Source organism: Schistocerca piceifrons, chromosome 6 (genome assembly GCF_021461385.2).
Source record: "Schistocerca piceifrons isolate TAMUIC-IGC-003096 chromosome 6, iqSchPice1.1, whole genome shotgun sequence".
Taxonomy (NCBI): Eukaryota; Metazoa; Arthropoda; class Insecta; order Orthoptera; family Acrididae; genus Schistocerca; species Schistocerca piceifrons.
In genome coordinates, this window is record NC_060143.1 from 574,057,731 (window position 1) to 574,076,958 (window position 19,228).

General features: G+C 40.1%; 1 protein-coding gene across 1 annotated transcript in view; it reads left to right on the forward strand.

The window, feature by feature from the left end:
• LOC124802878 (serine/threonine-protein phosphatase 2A 65 kDa regulatory subunit A alpha isoform) overlaps window positions 1-19,228 on the forward strand; it is a 117,040-nt gene that overhangs the window by 53,222 nt on the left and 44,590 nt on the right. Inside the window, exons 4-6 of the mRNA XM_047263922.1 lie at window positions 411-571; window positions 11,337-11,495; window positions 12,420-12,691. Coding sequence (XP_047119878.1) covers window positions 411-571; window positions 11,337-11,495; window positions 12,420-12,691 — 592 coding nt within the window. The remainder of the gene's footprint in view (window positions 1-410; window positions 572-11,336; window positions 11,496-12,419; window positions 12,692-19,228) is intronic.

Sequence of the window (19,228 nt, forward strand, 5' to 3'; positions counted from 1 at the left end):
CAGATCATGATGTCGTACAGATAGTTTAATTTTTTGTTAATTGTGTGACAGCATTTAATGCGGCAGTTCTCAAGTTCTCTTGAAGTAAACATATTTATTGTAACTTTGTTGTTAATAAAATTGTTTTGTTCAATGTTGGAAAGCAAGGCTTAATCAGTAACAACTTGAAAACAACTGGATTTGGTATATATTTCAGTGTTACACTTTGCTATGCATTGAAATAGCCTCAGTTTGTTGTGTGCACAGAAGCAAAAGTTTGATCTATGCAATGTTTTTGCATAATTATGCGCATTAAGTAGCAAAATTTGCCTTCCTTTTGAATTAGTTAGATTTTTTTACAGATTATGGGAAGCACAGGGTCATCAGCTTTAAAACGGAAATGTGATTTTTCTTTTTTCATTTCTGCACAGCGGATCTACGCCATCATTTTCGTAACTTGTGTCAAGATGATACTCCCATGGTGCGACGAGCGGCTGCTAGCAAACTGGGCGAATTTGCGAGAGTGGTTGAAGTGGAGTATTTGAAATGTGATCTCATTCCAATGTTTGTGAACTTGGCACAAGATGAACAGGTACACTCTTTTCCTTTATATATTTTGAATTATTTCCTTTTTTGCAACTTAGAAAATTTTTCTCTGCATAATTCTTGTAATATAAAAGCTGTAACTAAATAATACTTACGTGCAGACAAAATATTGTCTTGACTACACAAGAAATTAGTGCAGAAATGAAGACCAAAGGGAAATTCCAATTTTGTTAGACTGTTACACTTTTTTTACAAGACAAATCAATGAAAATAAAAGCCAAGAAATGTTTTGTGAGGTTTTACGTGTGCAGTGACCTGTTTTTGACCATTAAGTACTGACTTAGGTTACGGCAATATGGAAACCACAAAAAAATTTCAACATATTTTAGTTTGGGAGAATTTTTGTCTTCTTTTGTATTGAGGAGAGCATATGGGGAGGAAACCCTGAATATGAGTGAGTGTAAGTCCAGTTGCCAAACTAGTTTCCAAGATTCCATGCAATTTATGCAAAAGTTATGTATAAAGGACTAATTGCCTAGTGTCATCTGTTGACATCAGTTGAGATCCCAGATGATGTTAGTCTTTTATCTTATTATTAGCACAATCTCACCATCGTATGTGGTATGAATAATTACTTGCAAGATGGAGAGTAAGCTGTTCTGTACTGTTTATGATGGTGCAGTAAGTGTTAAACTACTTTGCATGATAAGTACTGTGTATAGAATGTAGAGGCAATGGCACAATAATCAGACATTGACTGGCATTGTTGTTTGGCAGTAACACTGCGTACTGTCACTTCACCCTGTGTGAATGTGTGTATCATCTACATAAATAAATTGCTGTTTAGTCTTTGGTGATTACCTTCTTTTTAAAGTAGTTAATTTTAACATCTTTTGTAATGCAGTTACACTAGCAAAATAATTATGTTTAAAGCTCAACAGTGTGCAACAAGATCTTTGAATTTTCCATGTAATTGATATTCCTTCGTGCTGTCCACAGTATTGGGGAACAGCAATGTAATTGCACACTTATGTAAGTGGATTACCCATAAAACACACAAACCTAACAATTTTCGTATTCTTACACACACGTGCAAACTTGTTTAATTTTCATGGCTTTCTCCCCATATCTTCATGGGGTCGGCATGTTAGTTATTGGATTTGACAGTGTTGGTGGGGAGGGGGGGGGGGGGGGAGGAGGCTGAGTGCCCTTCCCATCCCCATCCCCAACCTTCCCCCTCCCTGTAGTCTTGCTCTTCTGGTGGTAAAGAATTTATGTATCCCACTTGTATGTGTGTAGTAGTGTTATCCAATGTAAGAGTGTGCAAATGTTTTCTAAAGGTTTGCAAATCATGTAACTGAGGTGGGATGTGGTTACTGGCTTAGTATTCACCTATTTAGATGTGGAATTTCAGAAAACTGTAATTTTGTATTTGTTTGAATTTTTAATGCTTTTTTGTTGCTTCTGCAACAGTGTTCTGACCTGTTCTGTGTACCATAGGGGGCGAGTTCCGTCTCTTGTTAGTTTGATATAAATCTCTTTGCTGCCGATACTATTTCTTTGAATTTATGCCATATGTGATGAATATTTTGTTAATGTGACAGGCAGATTTGTCAGGGGCTGGTGTGCCTCCCCCAATCTCTGAAGCAGCATACTAATGCAAGCATCTTGGTGGGTCACACACACACAAACATAGTGAGGAAAGTTCTGACAGAATGAAATAATTTAGGAGGAAAGGAGACCACTCAACCCAAGTCCAAGTTTAAACATTTGGACTTGTCTCTCCTTCTCCTGATCTCTTCAGTGGAAATATTTCTTTGCCACCACTCCATCCAGCCAAAGCCAATCTAATGCCAACATTGAACCTTCCCTCTCCCTGTATATACAACCATCTTACTGTGATCCTCCCATCCATGCAGCCCATGGTCACCTTCCAAAACTTCCTTACCTCCAACTTGGCTTCACCATCCTTACCCAGATCCCTTACCGAGAACACTGACCTTGACCACTCACAGCCTCAATACAGATTCTGATCTGACCATCTTCCTTGTAGACAAAGGCTCCACCTTCATGGTGAATCAGGAGTGACTACCTGACAGAAGGTGTATGCCAACTGTCCTGTTCCACATACAAGCACTGCCATAGTGATCCCATCCCAGAAGTTCATCAGAACCTCCAATCCCCACTGAAATCCTTACGCCGTTTGTAGAACTTTCCCCCAAGACCATCTCTCTCCCCATCACAATGACACCCCGCACATCCACCTTCTACATGCCCCACAAAATTCACGACCCCCAACAATCCTGGACACCCCATTGACCTGGTCATTATGCTCCCTCTGGAAGAATTTCCACTCTTGTCAACCAGCACCTCCAACTAATTGTCTGAAGTCTAGCCTCTCAAACAAAGATGATAGCCTCTTCACTGACACTTCACCATACCCACTCACATTTCCACCTGTATCCCTACTTATCACTGTTAATGCCACTTCCCTATACGCCAATGTCCCTCATGCCCATGACCTTGCTACTATTGAACTCTACCTGTCCCTATGTCCTTCAGACTTCTGACCCATTGCCTCTCTCCTGTGCAAACCTTTTATGGGCCTTCAAGAAACGTTCCTAGCTGCCCAAAACTCCGAACCCCTTGTCTGGTTCAGGTTCATTGATGGCCCTTTCCTGATGTGGACTGAAGACCGACACCAAGACACTGTATCCTCATCCCTACACAACCTCAGCTTCTTCCACCTGCTTCACCTGGTCCTCCTCATCACAACTGTGCCATCTTCATGGACATTGACCTCCACCTCTCTGGTAGCTGCACTTGCAAAAATGCTCTCTCATACAGCCTGGCCATCCATGGATGGCATATTTTTAGTACGAGAATTTTCTGGCCCGGAATGTTGTAGGTGTCGAGAGGCCTTCACAGACAGGCACTACTCCCAAACTTAATCTGCAAGTTAGATTTCGTGTGCCATACCTCACACTCATAATCCTTCATCACCCCCAAAAATCAGCTACAAAGGAGTGCCTGCCTCATCACCCAAGATCATTCTGGACTAAATTGTTTCTTTGTCAGGGCTTCTATCATCACCTCCAGAAATGAGGGGCATCCTACCCTAAGTACTTGGTACCCCTCCGAAAGTGGTGTTCCATCACCCACCCATCCTACAAATCATCCTGGTCCATCCCTAGTGCCACTCCCACTCCCTGCCTCTTGTCATAGGGGTCATACCCATGTGAAAAACATAGGTGCAAGACCTGCCCAATTCACTAATTTCTCATGGAGAACAGTGGTCTGGCAAGAGGTACTTTAAAAATTAACACTGTGTTCATTTTTAAACTTCCCTATTCACCTATCCATCACTTTGTATTTCAGTCTCATCATAGGCTTGTCTGATCCATTCCCAGAGGCACGGCCACCTGTGAAAGCAACCATGCCATATACAGACTCTGCTGGAATTACTGCACAGCTTTTTATGGCCGCCTAACAACCAACCAGCTGTCGAGCAGAATGAACAGCCAATGCCGAACTGTGCCCAACACTAAAGTGACCAACCTGTGGCGCAACATGCAGTGGAACACAACATTCTGAACTACACAGATGGGAGTTACCCTTGCAACACACCCTTTGCTCTCATAAACCTCCTGGCCCCAGTCTCCACTAATAAACTCTTCACACTCTCTACCCAACAGCTTCTCCTCCGGTGTCCGGGTATCACTTGCGTAGTCCGTGCTCATGCAATTCCCCCCCCCCCCCCCCTCCCCCCCCCCCCCTCGCATTTGTAGCCAAAAAAACCTGCTGCCTCCCTTTGAGCTACCCATCTCCAACCTCTCTTCCTGTTTACAGCCTCTTTCTCCCTCTACCCACTCAGCCAACACAACTGCTGCCCCCACTCCTTTCAAGGTCACGTCTCGAACTGCAATCATGGCGTTGGGTGTGCAGCTGACATACTGTAATATAGGGGCACAGGTTGTGCGTGTGCGTGTGTGTGTGCGTGCGCGTGCGCGTGTGTGTGTGTGTGTGTGTGTGTGTGTGTGTGTGTGTGTGTGCGCGTGTGTGTGCGTGCGTGCGCGCAAACATTCGATACAATAGTAAGTACATAAAAGAAGAATCTGAGTAAATGTTAATTGCAAAGTTGAACTACAAGAGCACACTTGGAACACTTGAAGTCTTTGCAAGTATAAATAAAACATTTGACCTGATGGAAAATTATCCTGCTCAGCCCTGATTTTTGATTTAGTGTGTTCTTTCACCTAATCTTGACAGCAAGTAGTCCATCATAGCTGTCTTTAAACACATTTTCTGCTGTTCCATCTGTGCTTAAACTACAAAACAGTAAGAGCCAGGTTGTAGTCAAATGTAGCTAAGTGACAGACTTAGTTCATGCAGTGACTGGGTTCACACACAGCTTCGATAATGTGGTACTTTACACTCTTCATGATGAGGAGAAAATAACTTGTAAATTGTTCATGTTGGTGCATGTTCGTTCTTGTGCTGCTTGAATCGGATAATCTGACATACAAGTAAGATTTTCATTCATAAATTTACAAAATTTTCAGTGTTGAGTGCCATATGAGTATGTATACCACATATACATATAATATAATAATGTGGTGCAAAATACCAATATTACGGTTACTATATTCAGCTTGACAAATTATGACATTGCTTCACTATCCACTACTCGTGACAGGCAGTTGTGTTTTTATATTGAATATTATCAAGCCAATTTTGCTGTACTTCTAAGAATGTTGGACATAATTTGAAAGAAATAATCACACTTTGGAAACCTAAACATTGTCTGTTTGGAAACATACAGTTGTCATGTGAAGAGGGATGGTAAATTCAACAAACTTAAAATTCATGTCATCATTGACATGTTATTAGTAATTCACTAAATCAGTGTACTGTGTCTTACGTATGTTCTATTTTCATAGTGAAACCCAATTTCAAATTGTTTTTGATTTTAGAAATCTGATCTCTTATTCTACACAGTTCATTCACAAGAAACAAAAATAAGAAAAAAATGTACCAATTTACCCAAGTAAAAGACAATCACGAATATAAGATAACTCCCAATTTTTAAGTGTCTCCTCAAGAAAAATTTAGTTTTAACGTATTCAGATTAATCAGAATTACCAGTTGTGTTACCGACACCAAGTATCTGCCTAAGATGTCAGCATTATACCTTTTTTAAACGCAGAAGAAATAAAATAATACGAGATGGCTTACAGTAATTTTTATCTTCACTACATTTTTGCTTACAAAGTCTGTCATTTGTGGTATGAGTATTTTATCATTGTTGTCCTATTAGCACAGTTGTGAAATTTATACCTTCGTTGTGACAAACCTCTCGCCATTTCTTCCAAATACGTTGCCATATGAGGTGGTTATAGTGGAACCTGAGACCGCAGTTCTTTCTTACTGAATACTTATCGGATGTCGGTTCTATACTGGTGTGAAAATGTTACAATGTTTCTTGCTTTGAAACCTATTGTCTGCCCACCGTTCTCTCATTGAGTGCGCAGAAACAGCAGCTGGCACTCCCCATTTCGTACCAGTTACACCTCATGGTGAGCATCACCAATGTTGTTGTGTAAGTACACCATTATACCCTATCTAGAATTTTACCTTCTCCGGCATAAATATATACTGTTGTTGTGTATTTGTCCAATTTTAAAGCACTTCAGATGGATTCAGCCAAACAGCAGCAGTATAGGTTTCAATTGTTGGCAGCATGACATAATTTGCTGGCTATTCACGAATCCCCTCCTCACACCCATCCTAGTTCTCAACCAAGCTGGTGTTGCTGTTCCCCCTCTAACCCTTCTGTAATGCTATCCTTAGCAACTGTGAAACATGGACTAATATCTTCTAGGGTACAGGTCATAGATAACAGCACAAACTAATACATAAATAAGATTGCAATCACAATGCAGTAAAATTCTCAAACTTTCTTCATTCCATGCTCTTGTGACAGCTGTTGGTACTATCTCCACATCAGGAATTGTTGCTATAATTTATTGTCTTGGTAACAGTTATAGTCAGCTTAATATGATTTCTTAAGACATTTAATTCTGAATTCATTTTCTTTCATGCTTGTTCTGAATGTCACAGTCTGTTCTAATGCTGATGAAAAAGTATTAATGTTTTTACCCGGTATTTTAATACATGAACAGTGACTGCATTTCTTATTTGCAACAAACTTGACTCATAATCAAATAAAACATGTACTTGCGGTCAGAATCGAGTAATGTTTTTTTGAAGAGCAACATTTTCACCTTTCTGTATTGACTTTATTTAACAAGTATCATAAATGTTGGTTTAGGGTATCCACACATGTATGAGAACTTTTATTGCAAACCTATTGAAATAAAGCAAGAGTTTGTAAGATAATAGCATTAAATTCTATGTTCTCCTGTGTTTAAAAAATTGTCAAATTTTAAGCAGAGCAATAGAGTGCTGTGGTGTTTAGTTCATAGTCTCTTGCATATAAGTTGCACTAATGCCACACAAGTCAAATGTCAGGTGATTGAGCAAGGTCAATACTGTATCGAGCTCTTTTGCATGTCGGGAACTCTCCAGCCCTTCCAACCTTTTCAAGTATGAGTATCATATGGCCTACCTACCATTCTGAATTCTTCAAAATATATTTACAAGTGATCTCAATAGCCCAAGCTCCATCAGTAAATCTAAGATGACACCTATATCAATCTATTACATTATGTAAAAAGTTGACTTCAGCAGCAGTACGTTAATATGTGAATATAGGATGACTCCGTAGTTTTCAAATGACAAACTTGGAAAAAAATATTGTCTTGTGGAGTAAGTACGGCTTATTCACCTAGCTGATTGGTGTGTGGCAGATAGAAACATGTAATAGTACGAAGACATGTTATCAAGTTACCACTTTTTGTGCTGGAATACTGACAATAGAGATCCAAACATAACTTTGCATGGATCTTTGTGTGTGTGCACATTCATGCACATGCGTGCGCACTTGTGTGTGTGTGTGTGTGTGTGTGTGTGTGTGTGTGTGTGTGTGTGTGTGTGTGTGTGTGTGTGGCACGCGCGCATGTGTGTGTGGGCACGCGCGCATGTGCGTGTGCAAGCACGCACACACGCTCTTTTCCTGTGGTGATACTTTATTGTTAATACCACATTCAGATTGTTTCGAAGACCTTGGTTCTCTTTTGTTGATACACTGTATTTACACAATTGACAGTATCATGAAACAGTTGATTGCTACTCACCATATAGTGGAGATGGTGAGTTGCAGACAGGCACAGCATAAAGACTGCTAAACAGGTCAGCTTTTGGCCAAAAGGCATTCATCTAAAGTACACACACACGCGCGCGCGCGCACACACACACACACACACACACACACACACAGAGAGAGAGAGAGAGAGAGAGAGAGAGAGAGAGAGAGAGAGAGAGAGAGAGAGAGAGAGATAGAGAGAGAGAGAGAGAGCTCGGCCAGACTGCGAATAACTGTGCGTTATGAGAGCAGCAGTCGGGTGGCGAGGATGAAGAGCATGCTGGGCTGGGGAAGGGGAGGGATAACAGAGTAGGAGTTGGGGACAGTAAAGTGCTATTTGTTGGAGAGTACAGGAACATGGTGGAGACAGGGTAGGACAATTAGGTGTAGTTGGGAGCTTACACGGAAGGAGGGGGGCAAGGGTGAGGGAAAGGGAGCAGAAAAGGAGAAAAGTGAAGAGACTCTGGATGCGTTGGTGGAATAGAAGGCTGTGAGTAGTTCTTGAATGGGAGCAGGGACGGAAATGGGTGGGTGAAGGACAGTGGCAAATGAAGGTTGAGGTCCGTGGTGAGTGAGTTTCCAATTAAAAAAGGCTGGTGTTGATAGGAAGGATCCAGGTGGCATAGGTTGTGAAGTAGTCTTTGAAGTGAAGAATGTTGTGTTGGCCAATGTGCTCAACAAGTGGGTGGGTCAGATCTCTCTCTTGGCCACTGTTTGTTGGTGGCCATTCATGCGGATTCGTGACAGCTTGTTGGTTGTCATACCCATGTAGAACGCATCGCAGTGGTTGCAGCCTAGCTTCTAGATCACATGACTCCTTTCACAGGTGGCCTGGCATTTGATGGGATAAGCGATGCTTGTGACTACACTGAAATTGGGGGGGGGGGGGGGGGCGTTTGGTTTTGCATCTAGGTTTATTTGTTGTGCATGTCTGCAACTCATCATCTCCACTATATGGTGAGTAATATCTATCCTTTTCATAATATTGTCATTATTCCATTCTGGATTTTCCATTGTTTGTATTTACACAATTATAAGACAAGGCTATTTCCAAATTCGTTATTGTAAAAGCACAGGGTCCTCTTGTATTTGCAAATTAAACTATTGTTGCTGAGATCCATGTTTTTACTTTGTTTAGTAGATATTTAGTGCTAGTCTTAAATTTATAGAGGTTGTCTTACATTTAGAGATGAAGCTTTGGCTGTTGAGGTCGTGTGCAGATTTATTTTGAAGATTTCGTAGGGTCAAGGCTTGGCAAACACTACCTGTCTTCCAACATGGTTGAAATTTCCCGATACACTGAAGTCCTTGATATAGTTATGACATTGCTCAAACAATCATGGGACACTGATTTGCATGGTGCAAGTGTAAGATACACATGAGAAACTATGAACTAGCCATACATCAATCTATTGCTCTTATTAAAATTGGAAAATTTTGTGTAACACTGGAGGAAACAGCATTAAATTCTGCCACCTTACAAACTTAATATTTGAACAGGTTTGCAATAAACATTCTCATACATGTATGGATCTGTATACAAACATTAATGCCGCTTTTTAAGTTATGATAACAATCAAATACAGAAATGTTGTCCTTCGAAAACACTTAAGTTGATTCAGAACCCAGACCAGTATTTTATTTAGTTGCGAGAGACACTAACGATCTACTGAGTGGATTGCAGATTAGAAATTTGGTCACTGTTTATGTATTATAATAATGGGAAACAATGTTACTGACTATTAGTCAGAACTAGAACAAGATAGTGAAATTCAGTTGCAGCATGAAGGAAAATTAATGCAGAATGAAATAAATTATATTAAAGTGATGATAATTATTGCGAGAATAAGTTACAGTGGCAAGACCCATCGTGGAATAGTACCAACAGATGTCAGTAGATCCTGGGGCGAGTGAAATTCATAGAATGGGACTGAACTGTAATTGCGAACTTTTATTTATGTATTAGTTGCTTGTGTTACGTATGACATGCACACTAGAAGATACTGTAATCTGTTTTGGGCAAGTTACTCAAGCTCAGCACTGTGTAAGGATTGGAAGGTGAACAGTAACACCAGCTTGGCTGAGAGCTAGGATGATTGCAGTTAGGCTGAGCTAACAGCCAATTCCATCACGTTGCCAATCATGGGAATCTGTTCCACGCAATTTGGCTTTTTATGAATGTCTACCACATTTATACTGCAATTTGCCAGAATTCAATTGTAGCCGAAATTGTATTGACTTAAAAATTGGACAAAAGATTAACATTTCTCAGGAGATAGTAAAAGTCTAGAGAGGGGTCAGTAGTGTACTTAACACGTTTCTGCTGCAGTGTTGTCAATGCTCATGACGTACGATGGGAATGAAAGTGGTTGTCGGCTGCTTCTACACAGCCTATGAGAGAGTGATAGACAGGCAATATGTTTGGAAGTGAGAGACACTGTAGCATTCTCACATCAGTATAGAAGTGAAATCCAATATGTGTTCAGAAAAAACAGTTGTGTTCTCAGGCCCAGCATAACAAAAACCTCAGAAATAGCAACATAATCAGAAGAAACACCCAAATATTTGTGACAACAAAGATACAAATTTCACAGCTGTGCTTTGATGATTATGATTAAAAATAGTGATACCATATACTGCAGAAGGTAGAAATGAAAATGGTCTGAAAATTAATCTAATTCATTTGTTTCTGTTTATTTTATTTCTCCTAGTATTATCAAAATGTAGGTGATCAATAAATAGAAGAAGTTTAGAATAGGTATAATGTTAACTTTTTGGTAGATACTTCATCAATAAAATCTTTTGTAATTTTAATTAGTCAGAATATTTTAAAAATATTTTTTTTCTGAAGGAGCCTCTTAAAAAAAGGAGTGCTCATCTGATACTCGAGTAAATACAGTATAACTTCAATCATCAGATTTCCCTGGAAGTCCTCCTTGATGGTGTCCATGGAACTTCATGAATCTTAAGTGCCACATGTATCAGCTACAGATGTGTGGTCATGTACCTGCATTTGTGTGTGTTCGTTCATATACCCTCATTTGTGTTTGTTTTATCACATGCCCTCATTTATGTTTGTTTTGGCACCTACCCTAATTTATTTGTTTTGGCACCTATCCTCATTTGTTTGTTTTGGCACCTACCCTCATCACCTACCCTCATTTGTTTGTTTTGGCACCTACCCTCATTTGTTTGTTTTGGCACCTACCCTCATTTGTTTGTTTTGGCACCTACCCTCATTTGTTTGTTTTGGAACCTACCCTCATTTGTTTGTTTTGGCACCTACCTTTGTGTGAGTGTGTGTGTGTGTGTGTGTGTGTGTGTGTGTGTGCGTGCGTGTGTGCGCGCGCGTGTGTGCGCGCGTGTGTGTGTGTGCGTGCGTGTGTGGGGGTGTGTGTGCGTGTACGGCCACGTACCCTCGTTTGTGTGTGTGCGGTCATGTACCCTAATTTATGTTTGTCATGTATATTCTAGAATTTTTGTCACTGTAAACATATATCAACTCACATTTTATAATGTTTGTTAAGTCTTTCTCTTATTTCCGTAGGACAGTGTCCGGCTTCTGGCTGTGGAGGCTTGTGTCAGCATTGCCACTTTACTACAGCTGCAAGATGATGTGGAACAGCTTGTTATGCCTACCCTCCGTCAGTGCGCAGGCGATACATCATGGAGAGTTCGTTACATGGTTGCTGACAAATTCACTGATGTATGTATGTGAAACAGAAGTGGTTTAATGTTGGAGCTTCAGTATAATGATTGTAATTGAATGCTTAGACTATAAATGTACATTGTGATATTCTCAGACCTACAGTGTAAGAACCATGTACTTTGGTGAAACTATTCATCATATAACTGTTTTAACTGGTAGAAGGAGACAGTTAGTATTTGGTGTTGGTGGTCCTTTACACACCATGGACATCGTAATATGGACGAGGAAGGGTGGACACATTGTCATCTCTTCTATCCCCCATTCATCTGATGCCTTTCTGCCTGCCCCCTCTCCCTTACCCCCCACCTCCACCCCCAAATTTGTAATTCTTGCTTTCCCGTGCCCTCCCATTTGTCATTTTCTATACTTGTCTCGTCCACTTCTTTTAATGTTTTGTGCAATTATTTTATAATTGCTGTTTGGCAAATAATGACATTCTTGAATAATCACAGCCATTACGTGATGCAGAATGTTCCTGACAGGCAGCCACAATTTGGTTTTGGGTCACTTTGTTTAGAAATTTCTAAACCCAAAGTGTGATCGGAAGCTGCTGTGCATTACAAACATTGTCTTTTATAGTTCTCATGCAAGACTTACTGAAAGGATGGAAATCTTTGATTGATAGTACCTGCTTAGATAATCGTACATTGGTGAATGGGAAAGTGTTGCAGATTTTAGAAGGCAGTACCCTGTGTAACAGCTGTCTTAACGATAGTCATAATTAGTCTCATTTACTAACATTGGTATCACTGTGGTTAATGATAGTCAAAATTGTATCACATGTATTGCCGCTGTGCATACAGTGGGGCTTATTAATCGCTGTATAGGAAAGGCCACTCTTTGTGTACATGACTGACAGTACTCATACTGTATTGTGTCAGTGTCTCAATTAATTCTTCTTTTTTTTTTTCTTGTTCATAGCTTCAGAAAGCTGTGGGGCCAGAGATCACAAAAACAGATCTTGTGCCAGCATTTCAGCTTTTGTTAAAGGACTCTGAAGCAGAAGTACGTGCTGCTGCTGCTCACAAGGTGCGAGATTTTTGCCAGAATTTGGATCCGTACCAGCAAGAAACCATAATTATGAACTCCATCCTCCCATATGTGAAGGAGCTAGTTGCAGATCCAAACCAGCATGTAAAGTCCGCACTTGCATCTGTAATTATGGGGCTTAGTCCTATTTTGGGCAAACATAAGTGAGTACTACTACTAAAGAATAAAATTTCAGACTCCATGTATGTATTAAAGAATATTGTCTTAATGTTACACACTATAATACTAATGTCTTCATGCAAGCATTATATTTTATTATATTCTTTACTCGTGTGATAAAAAAATTGATTTTGTTTTGTTGGATAGCTTCCCAGTAATTGAGGCTCTCCTCCTGCCCTCCAGTAAGCAAAAAACACAGGGACAAGAGATATACAAGGGTGGATTGGAAAGTAATGTATAATAATTCTTTTCTCCACAGGTATTGCAGCTGGAATGTTTAGATTTCATGAAGTAGTTTGTGCCAGAGGATATTTTGTTTTCATGTGCAGCTCTAGTGAGAGAAATCAGAACTATAAAATAAACATTATGTGCATGTTACTGTTGTCAACTTGGGAAGAGCAGCAGAGTGTGGTTCAATACTTGTGAGTCAAAGAACATCAATAGAGTGAAATTCACAGGAACAAGCATGGTGTGTATGAGGACGACTGTATGGACCATAGTGATGTCTCCAGGTTGTGTGCATTCTCCCAAGAAGGCCATGTGACCCTTAGTGATTACTGTATTTACTCGAATCTTAGCCGCACCTGAAAAATGACTCGAAATCAAGGAAAAAAAATTGTCCTGAATCTAAGCCGCACCTGAAATTTAGGACTTGAAATTCAAGGGGAGAGAAAAGTTTTAGGCCGCACCTCCAAATCGAAACAAAGTTGGTCTATTGTAATATGAGACACAATTTAGGTAGAATAAATGATGGTACAGCTACAGTAATTTGGTTCGAGTCGTAAGCTTAGCAGTTAAGCTTTACCAGGTAGCCATTGCTATGCGTCAGGCGTGCTTCATCTGGTTTGAATCGGTTGCTTATTTTTCTTTGATCTGATACGTGCCGTTCTCTTTTGTTATAGGTGTTTACGTCACTCTAGGCTGAAAATGCATTATTGTACTGTGTCACGCATTGTTTGTCGCATTCTGATAATAAGTGTTTCGACCTGTCGCCGCTCGTGGCATGGCTTGCTTTTGTGCGCGCTACCGCCGCTTACAATAAAAAAAAAGAGAGGAATTGTCTCATTAGCGAAACAATGGCAAGAGACTGCTATTTGTTGTTACTTACACTGCTGCTTTCTTTGATAATGATCAACAAGAACCAAATAATAGACTGCGTATGATAGATGTTCTGAACGAAAGTTTAACTGAAATTTTTCTACGTTTGAAAATCTTTGCAGACGCCTCTTTTGTACATTACATTCTGCACAGAAATTAGTCATCTTAGATTTAAAAATCCAGTCAATTGCCGTGCTTCATTTCTGATTGTATCACTATTAGGCATAAGAATAATACGAATATAAACATGACATGATATGTATATTCTTCCGCATTTGCCGCTGTCTCACACTAGTTCCGTAGGTTATTAGGCAGACAGGATTTAAATGAGATAGCAGCAAACACGAAAGAATACACGGAAAAATGTTTATATTCGTATTATTTTTATGTTGAAGAGAACACTGCATGCGATTCGCAATTCATAAAAGTTACTATTAGCAACCATCTCTTCTCACAGGTAGGAAAGTATTTAGAACGTAGAGTTGGCCATATTGACACACATCCCAAATAGTCTCGCCAGTCGGATTTTCGTAGTACATTGAAGTGCTGCTACATTCGAAGACAAACAACACGGAATTTGTATTTATTTCGTTGGATAATGTAGGAAAATGCAGTGGTCAAAACTCGGGGCGGAGAAAAAAGCTCGTCTTACACCTTCTTCTTCTTCTTCTTCTTCTTCTCTCTCTCTCTCTCTCTCTCTCTCTCTCTTTCTTCTTCTTCTTCTTCTTCTTCTTCTTCTTCTTCTTCTTCTTCTTCTTCTTTTTTTTTTTTTTTTTTTTTTTTTTTTTTTTTTTTACTGACGCAGAGGTTTTGGCGCCAGTATTTATCTTTGTGCCTGCAAAGCATGCCTGTGTAGCGCTACATATATTCAACGGCAGAAGTTAGCTGCGGCGGCACCTAACAACATTTTTCAGAATTTCTGCTTACTTTGCACTCGATTCTAAGCTGCAGGCGGTTTTTTGGATTACAAAAACTGGAAAAAAAGTGCGGCTTAGATTCGAGTAAATACGGTAGCCACACTCCTCCATTGAGGCAGCAGTTCTGAACGATCAGTGTGTACAATTCCAAACTTTATCGCAGTGGTTAAACATTTCCTGTGGTGTGGGTTACAGTAGTTTTCACAACACAAAATTTTGTAAAGTTAGTGCTTGCTGGGTGCCTAAGAACCTGATAGACAACAATTCGGGCCAGCGAATGATGACAAGCTTGGACCAGTTAATGCATTACACCACAGAATGACATGACTTTCTGAATAGTCACTGGTGATCAGTCATGGGCATACCACTACACACCCAAAACCAAGGAGGCCTCTGTGGAGTGGAAGAAATTTTTCTGGTTCTCCAGTATGAGAAAAATTCAGAGTGACTCAGTCTCTTACGGAAGTGGTTGTAACAGTTTCCTGAGATATGCATGGTGTGTTACTGGGACCACTGTGAATGCTTCAGCCTACATTAAAACTTTCATTAAGTTGTGTCATATCCTTTGTAACAAACGCCTCGACACTAATGCTGACAGTGTCAAACTTTTTCATAACAATGCTCACCCCCATATTGCTGCACCTGTTTGGAAGAAAATAACAAAATTTGGTAGGAGGTGCCCCAGCATCCACCATACAGTCCAGACAAGACTTTAATCTTTTTGGTCCTAAGAAGAAACTCCTGGCTGGCCAACACTTTTGTGACCGATGTGGAAGCAGTCCTCAGATAGCTGTACTCCAACCGAATGGACTTCTAAGAACAGTGCATATTGAAACTGGTACTGGGATGGGAGAAATATGTTGAGAATATTGGTGACTGTAAAAAAGTAGGTAAAATTATTGTGCATTACTTCCCAATCTTTCCTCATATGAAGAACTGTGCACAAAAGCTTAATATTCTTGATTTATTGTCTGCAACAGGAGAATAATATCCTTGAATTAGCACAGCACTTACATAGTTATTACAATCAGTTTACATTATTAATAGGTGTTCACTGTGTTTACTCCATGTGATATCAAAGCAGTAATTTGATGTTTCAAATAATGTGAAGTTGCACAAATAATAAAGATATATGGTGTATGCATGTTCTGCAAAGAGAATTTTTATGGCCATATTCAAGATCGTTGTCGTTGTCGTCTTCAGTCCAGAGACTGGTTTGATGCAGCTCTCCATGGTACTATATACTTTGCAAGCTTAGTCTTCCAGTACCTACTGCAACCTACATCCTTCCGAATCTGCTTATTATATTCATCTCTTGGTCTCTCTCTACAATTTTTATTCTCCACGCTGCCCTCCAGTACTACATTGGTGATCCCTTGATACCTCAGAACATGTCCTACCAACCAATCCCTTCTTCTAGTAAAGTTGTGCCACAAACTCCTCTTCTCCCCAATTCTATTCAATAGCTCCTCATTTATGTGATCTACCCATCTAATCTTGAGCATTCTTCTGTAGCACCACATTTCGAAAGCGTCTATTCTCTTCTTGTCCAAACTATTTATCGTCCATGTTTCACTTCCATACATGGCTACACTCCATACAAATACTTTCAGAAACGACTTCCTGACACTTAAATCTATACTCGATGTTAACAAACTTCTCTTCTTCAGAAACGCTTTCCTTGCCAATGCCAGTCTACATTTTATATCCTCTCTACTTCGCCCATCATCAGTTATTTTGCTCCCTAAATAGCAAAACTCATTTACTACTTTAAGTGCCTCATTTCCTAATCTAATTCCCTCAACAACAAACAATTTAATTCAACTACATTCCATTATCCTCGTTTTGCTTTTGCTGATGTTCAGCTTATACCCTCCTTTCAAGACACTATCCATTCCGTTCAACTGCTCTTCCAGGTCCTTTGCTGTCTCTGACAGAATTACAATATCATTGCCGAACCTCAAAGTTTTTATTTCTTGTCTGTGGATTTTAATTCCTACTCCGAATTTTTCTTTTGTTTCCTTTACTACTTGCTCAATATACAGATTGAATAACATTGATGTTAGGCTACAACCCTGTCTCACTCCCTTCCCAACTACTGCTTCCCTTTCATGCCCCTCGACTCTTACAACTGCCATCTGGTTTCTGTACAAATTGCAAATAGCTTTTCGCTCCCTGTATTTTACCCCTGCCACCTTAAGAATTTGAAAGAGAGTATTCCAGTCAACATTGTCAAAAGCTTTCTCTAAGTCTACAAATGCTAGAGACATAGGTTTGCCTTTCCTTAATCTGTCTTCTAAAGATAAGTCATAGGGTCAGTATTGCCTCACGTGTTCCAACATTTCTACGGAATCCAAACTGATCTTCCCTGAAGTCTGCTTCTACCAGTTTTTCCATTCATCTGTAAAGAATTCGTGTTAGTAATGAAGTCTGAGGGTATTTCACCTGTCTCAGCCTACTTACTCACCAGATGGTAGAGTTTTTGTCATGGCTGGCACTCCCAAGGCTATTAGTAGTTCTAATGGAATGTTGTCTACTCCTAGGGCATTATTTTGTCTTACGTCTTTCAGTGCTCTGTCAAACTCTTCACGCAGTATCGTATCTCCCATTTCGTCTTCATCTACATCCTCTTCCATTTTCATTATATTGTCCTCAAGTACATCGCCCTTGTATAGACCCTCTATATAATCCTTCAACCTTTCTGCTTTCCCTTCTTTGCTTGGAACTGGGTTTCTATCAGAGCTCTTGATATTCATACATGTGGTTCGCTTTTCTCCAGAGGTCTCTTTAATTTTCCTGTAGGCAGTTATCTATCTTACCCCTAGAGATATATGCCTCTACATCCTTACAATTGTCCTTTAGCCATCTCTGCTTGGCCATTTTGCACTTCCTGTCGATCTCATTTTTTGTCTGCTTCATTTAGTGCACTTTTGTATTTTCTCCTTTCATCAATTTAATTCAACATCTCTTCTGTTACCGAAACTGTAGAAATATTTGGTTATGTAGTTCGGGAAGAAGTTGACACCTGGGACCTAAATGCAGCCATCACTGAAGACTGGCTGAAAATAAAGTCCATTCTTACCGTTAACGACCAGTACTGTGTTTGGTACTTTGAAAGCTAATTCCTTGGATTGGTACCTTGAGAATAGTGATGCAGTAATGTCTTGAAATCCCTTCTTTTATTCTAAGCATAAGGCAGCTGTCAACTGGCATTCAAACCCTTGCAGACTTCGTGTAGGAACCTAAGCAGAGCAAAGACTGTCATTCAGCACACATTCTGTAACTGCATTAGCACATACAAGAAACTTTGCACAAGTATGCAGAAGTGTGTCGATGCTGGAAATATCAGTGGTGTGTATTTGGGTATCAAAACTGCTATCAGGCCTATACCTACTGCCACAGTTAAGATCAACAGTGGAACAGTTATCACAGATTGTAATTGACAATTGCAGTGATGGGTGACACACTGTGGCTACCTCTGTTCACATCAGGTCAACACCAGCCCAAAAACAATAGGAGCAATTCGTCGTCAGCTTGCCATGAGCCAGTGGCCATGCCTCCTAAGGAGCAGCTTCAGAGAGGTGTTTCGCAGCTTATGTTTGGCAAATTCCCTACTAAAGACAACATCCACACAGAATTTACGAAACTGACTCCGCTCTTCCCAACCTTTTATTGAAATGTTGGGTTGAGGGTACCGTGTTCCATGATATGTGTGATGCTGTCATCACTCTACGTAGGTAAAGGCTACTGTGGAATTCTGCTACTGAGTATCATTGGGAAAGGTTTTGCCCATGTGGCACTAGGCATACTGGAGAGGCTTTTCGATCTTGTATACAATGAATCCCATTGTGAGTTTTGTGCTCAGTGATCTACTACCAATGTGAGCTTCACACTCAAAGAAATTCAGGAAAAATGCTGTAAGCAGAGGACCCCATTGTTCATTGGTTTTATTGACCTAAATTAGGCATTTGACATAGTCGACACGGAGGGACTGTATGCTATGCTAGTGTAGATAGGGAGTCTTCCAAAACTCTCAAAAGATGATCAGGACTTTTCATGGCAATATGGAGTGTGGTGTAATATTTGGAGGAAGCACATCAGATGCTTTTCTTGTGCAAAGAGCAGTTCATCAAGGCCGTGTTCTGACCCCTACCTTGTGTGGTATATTCTTTTTGTTGCTTCTCAAAGCAGCTTTCAGCAAAACAAACCTGGGTATCCATTTATATACCAGGGCTGATGGGGGAAGTTTACATCATCTCGTTACTCAGGTCCAAGGGCCATCGTGAGGACTTATTTGTAAGTAATTTTTTATTCACTGATGATGCGGCATTCATAGCACATACTCAAGTTGACTTTCTAAGGCTTATGGACAAGTTTGCTGCTGTGTGGAAGCTCTGCTTTATGTCTGTGAATGTAAAGAAGACTGTGATTATGGTGCAAGAATGCACAGATGTCCCTGCTATAAGATTAGATGGCTCCTTCTTGAATGTAGTCCACAAATCTGCT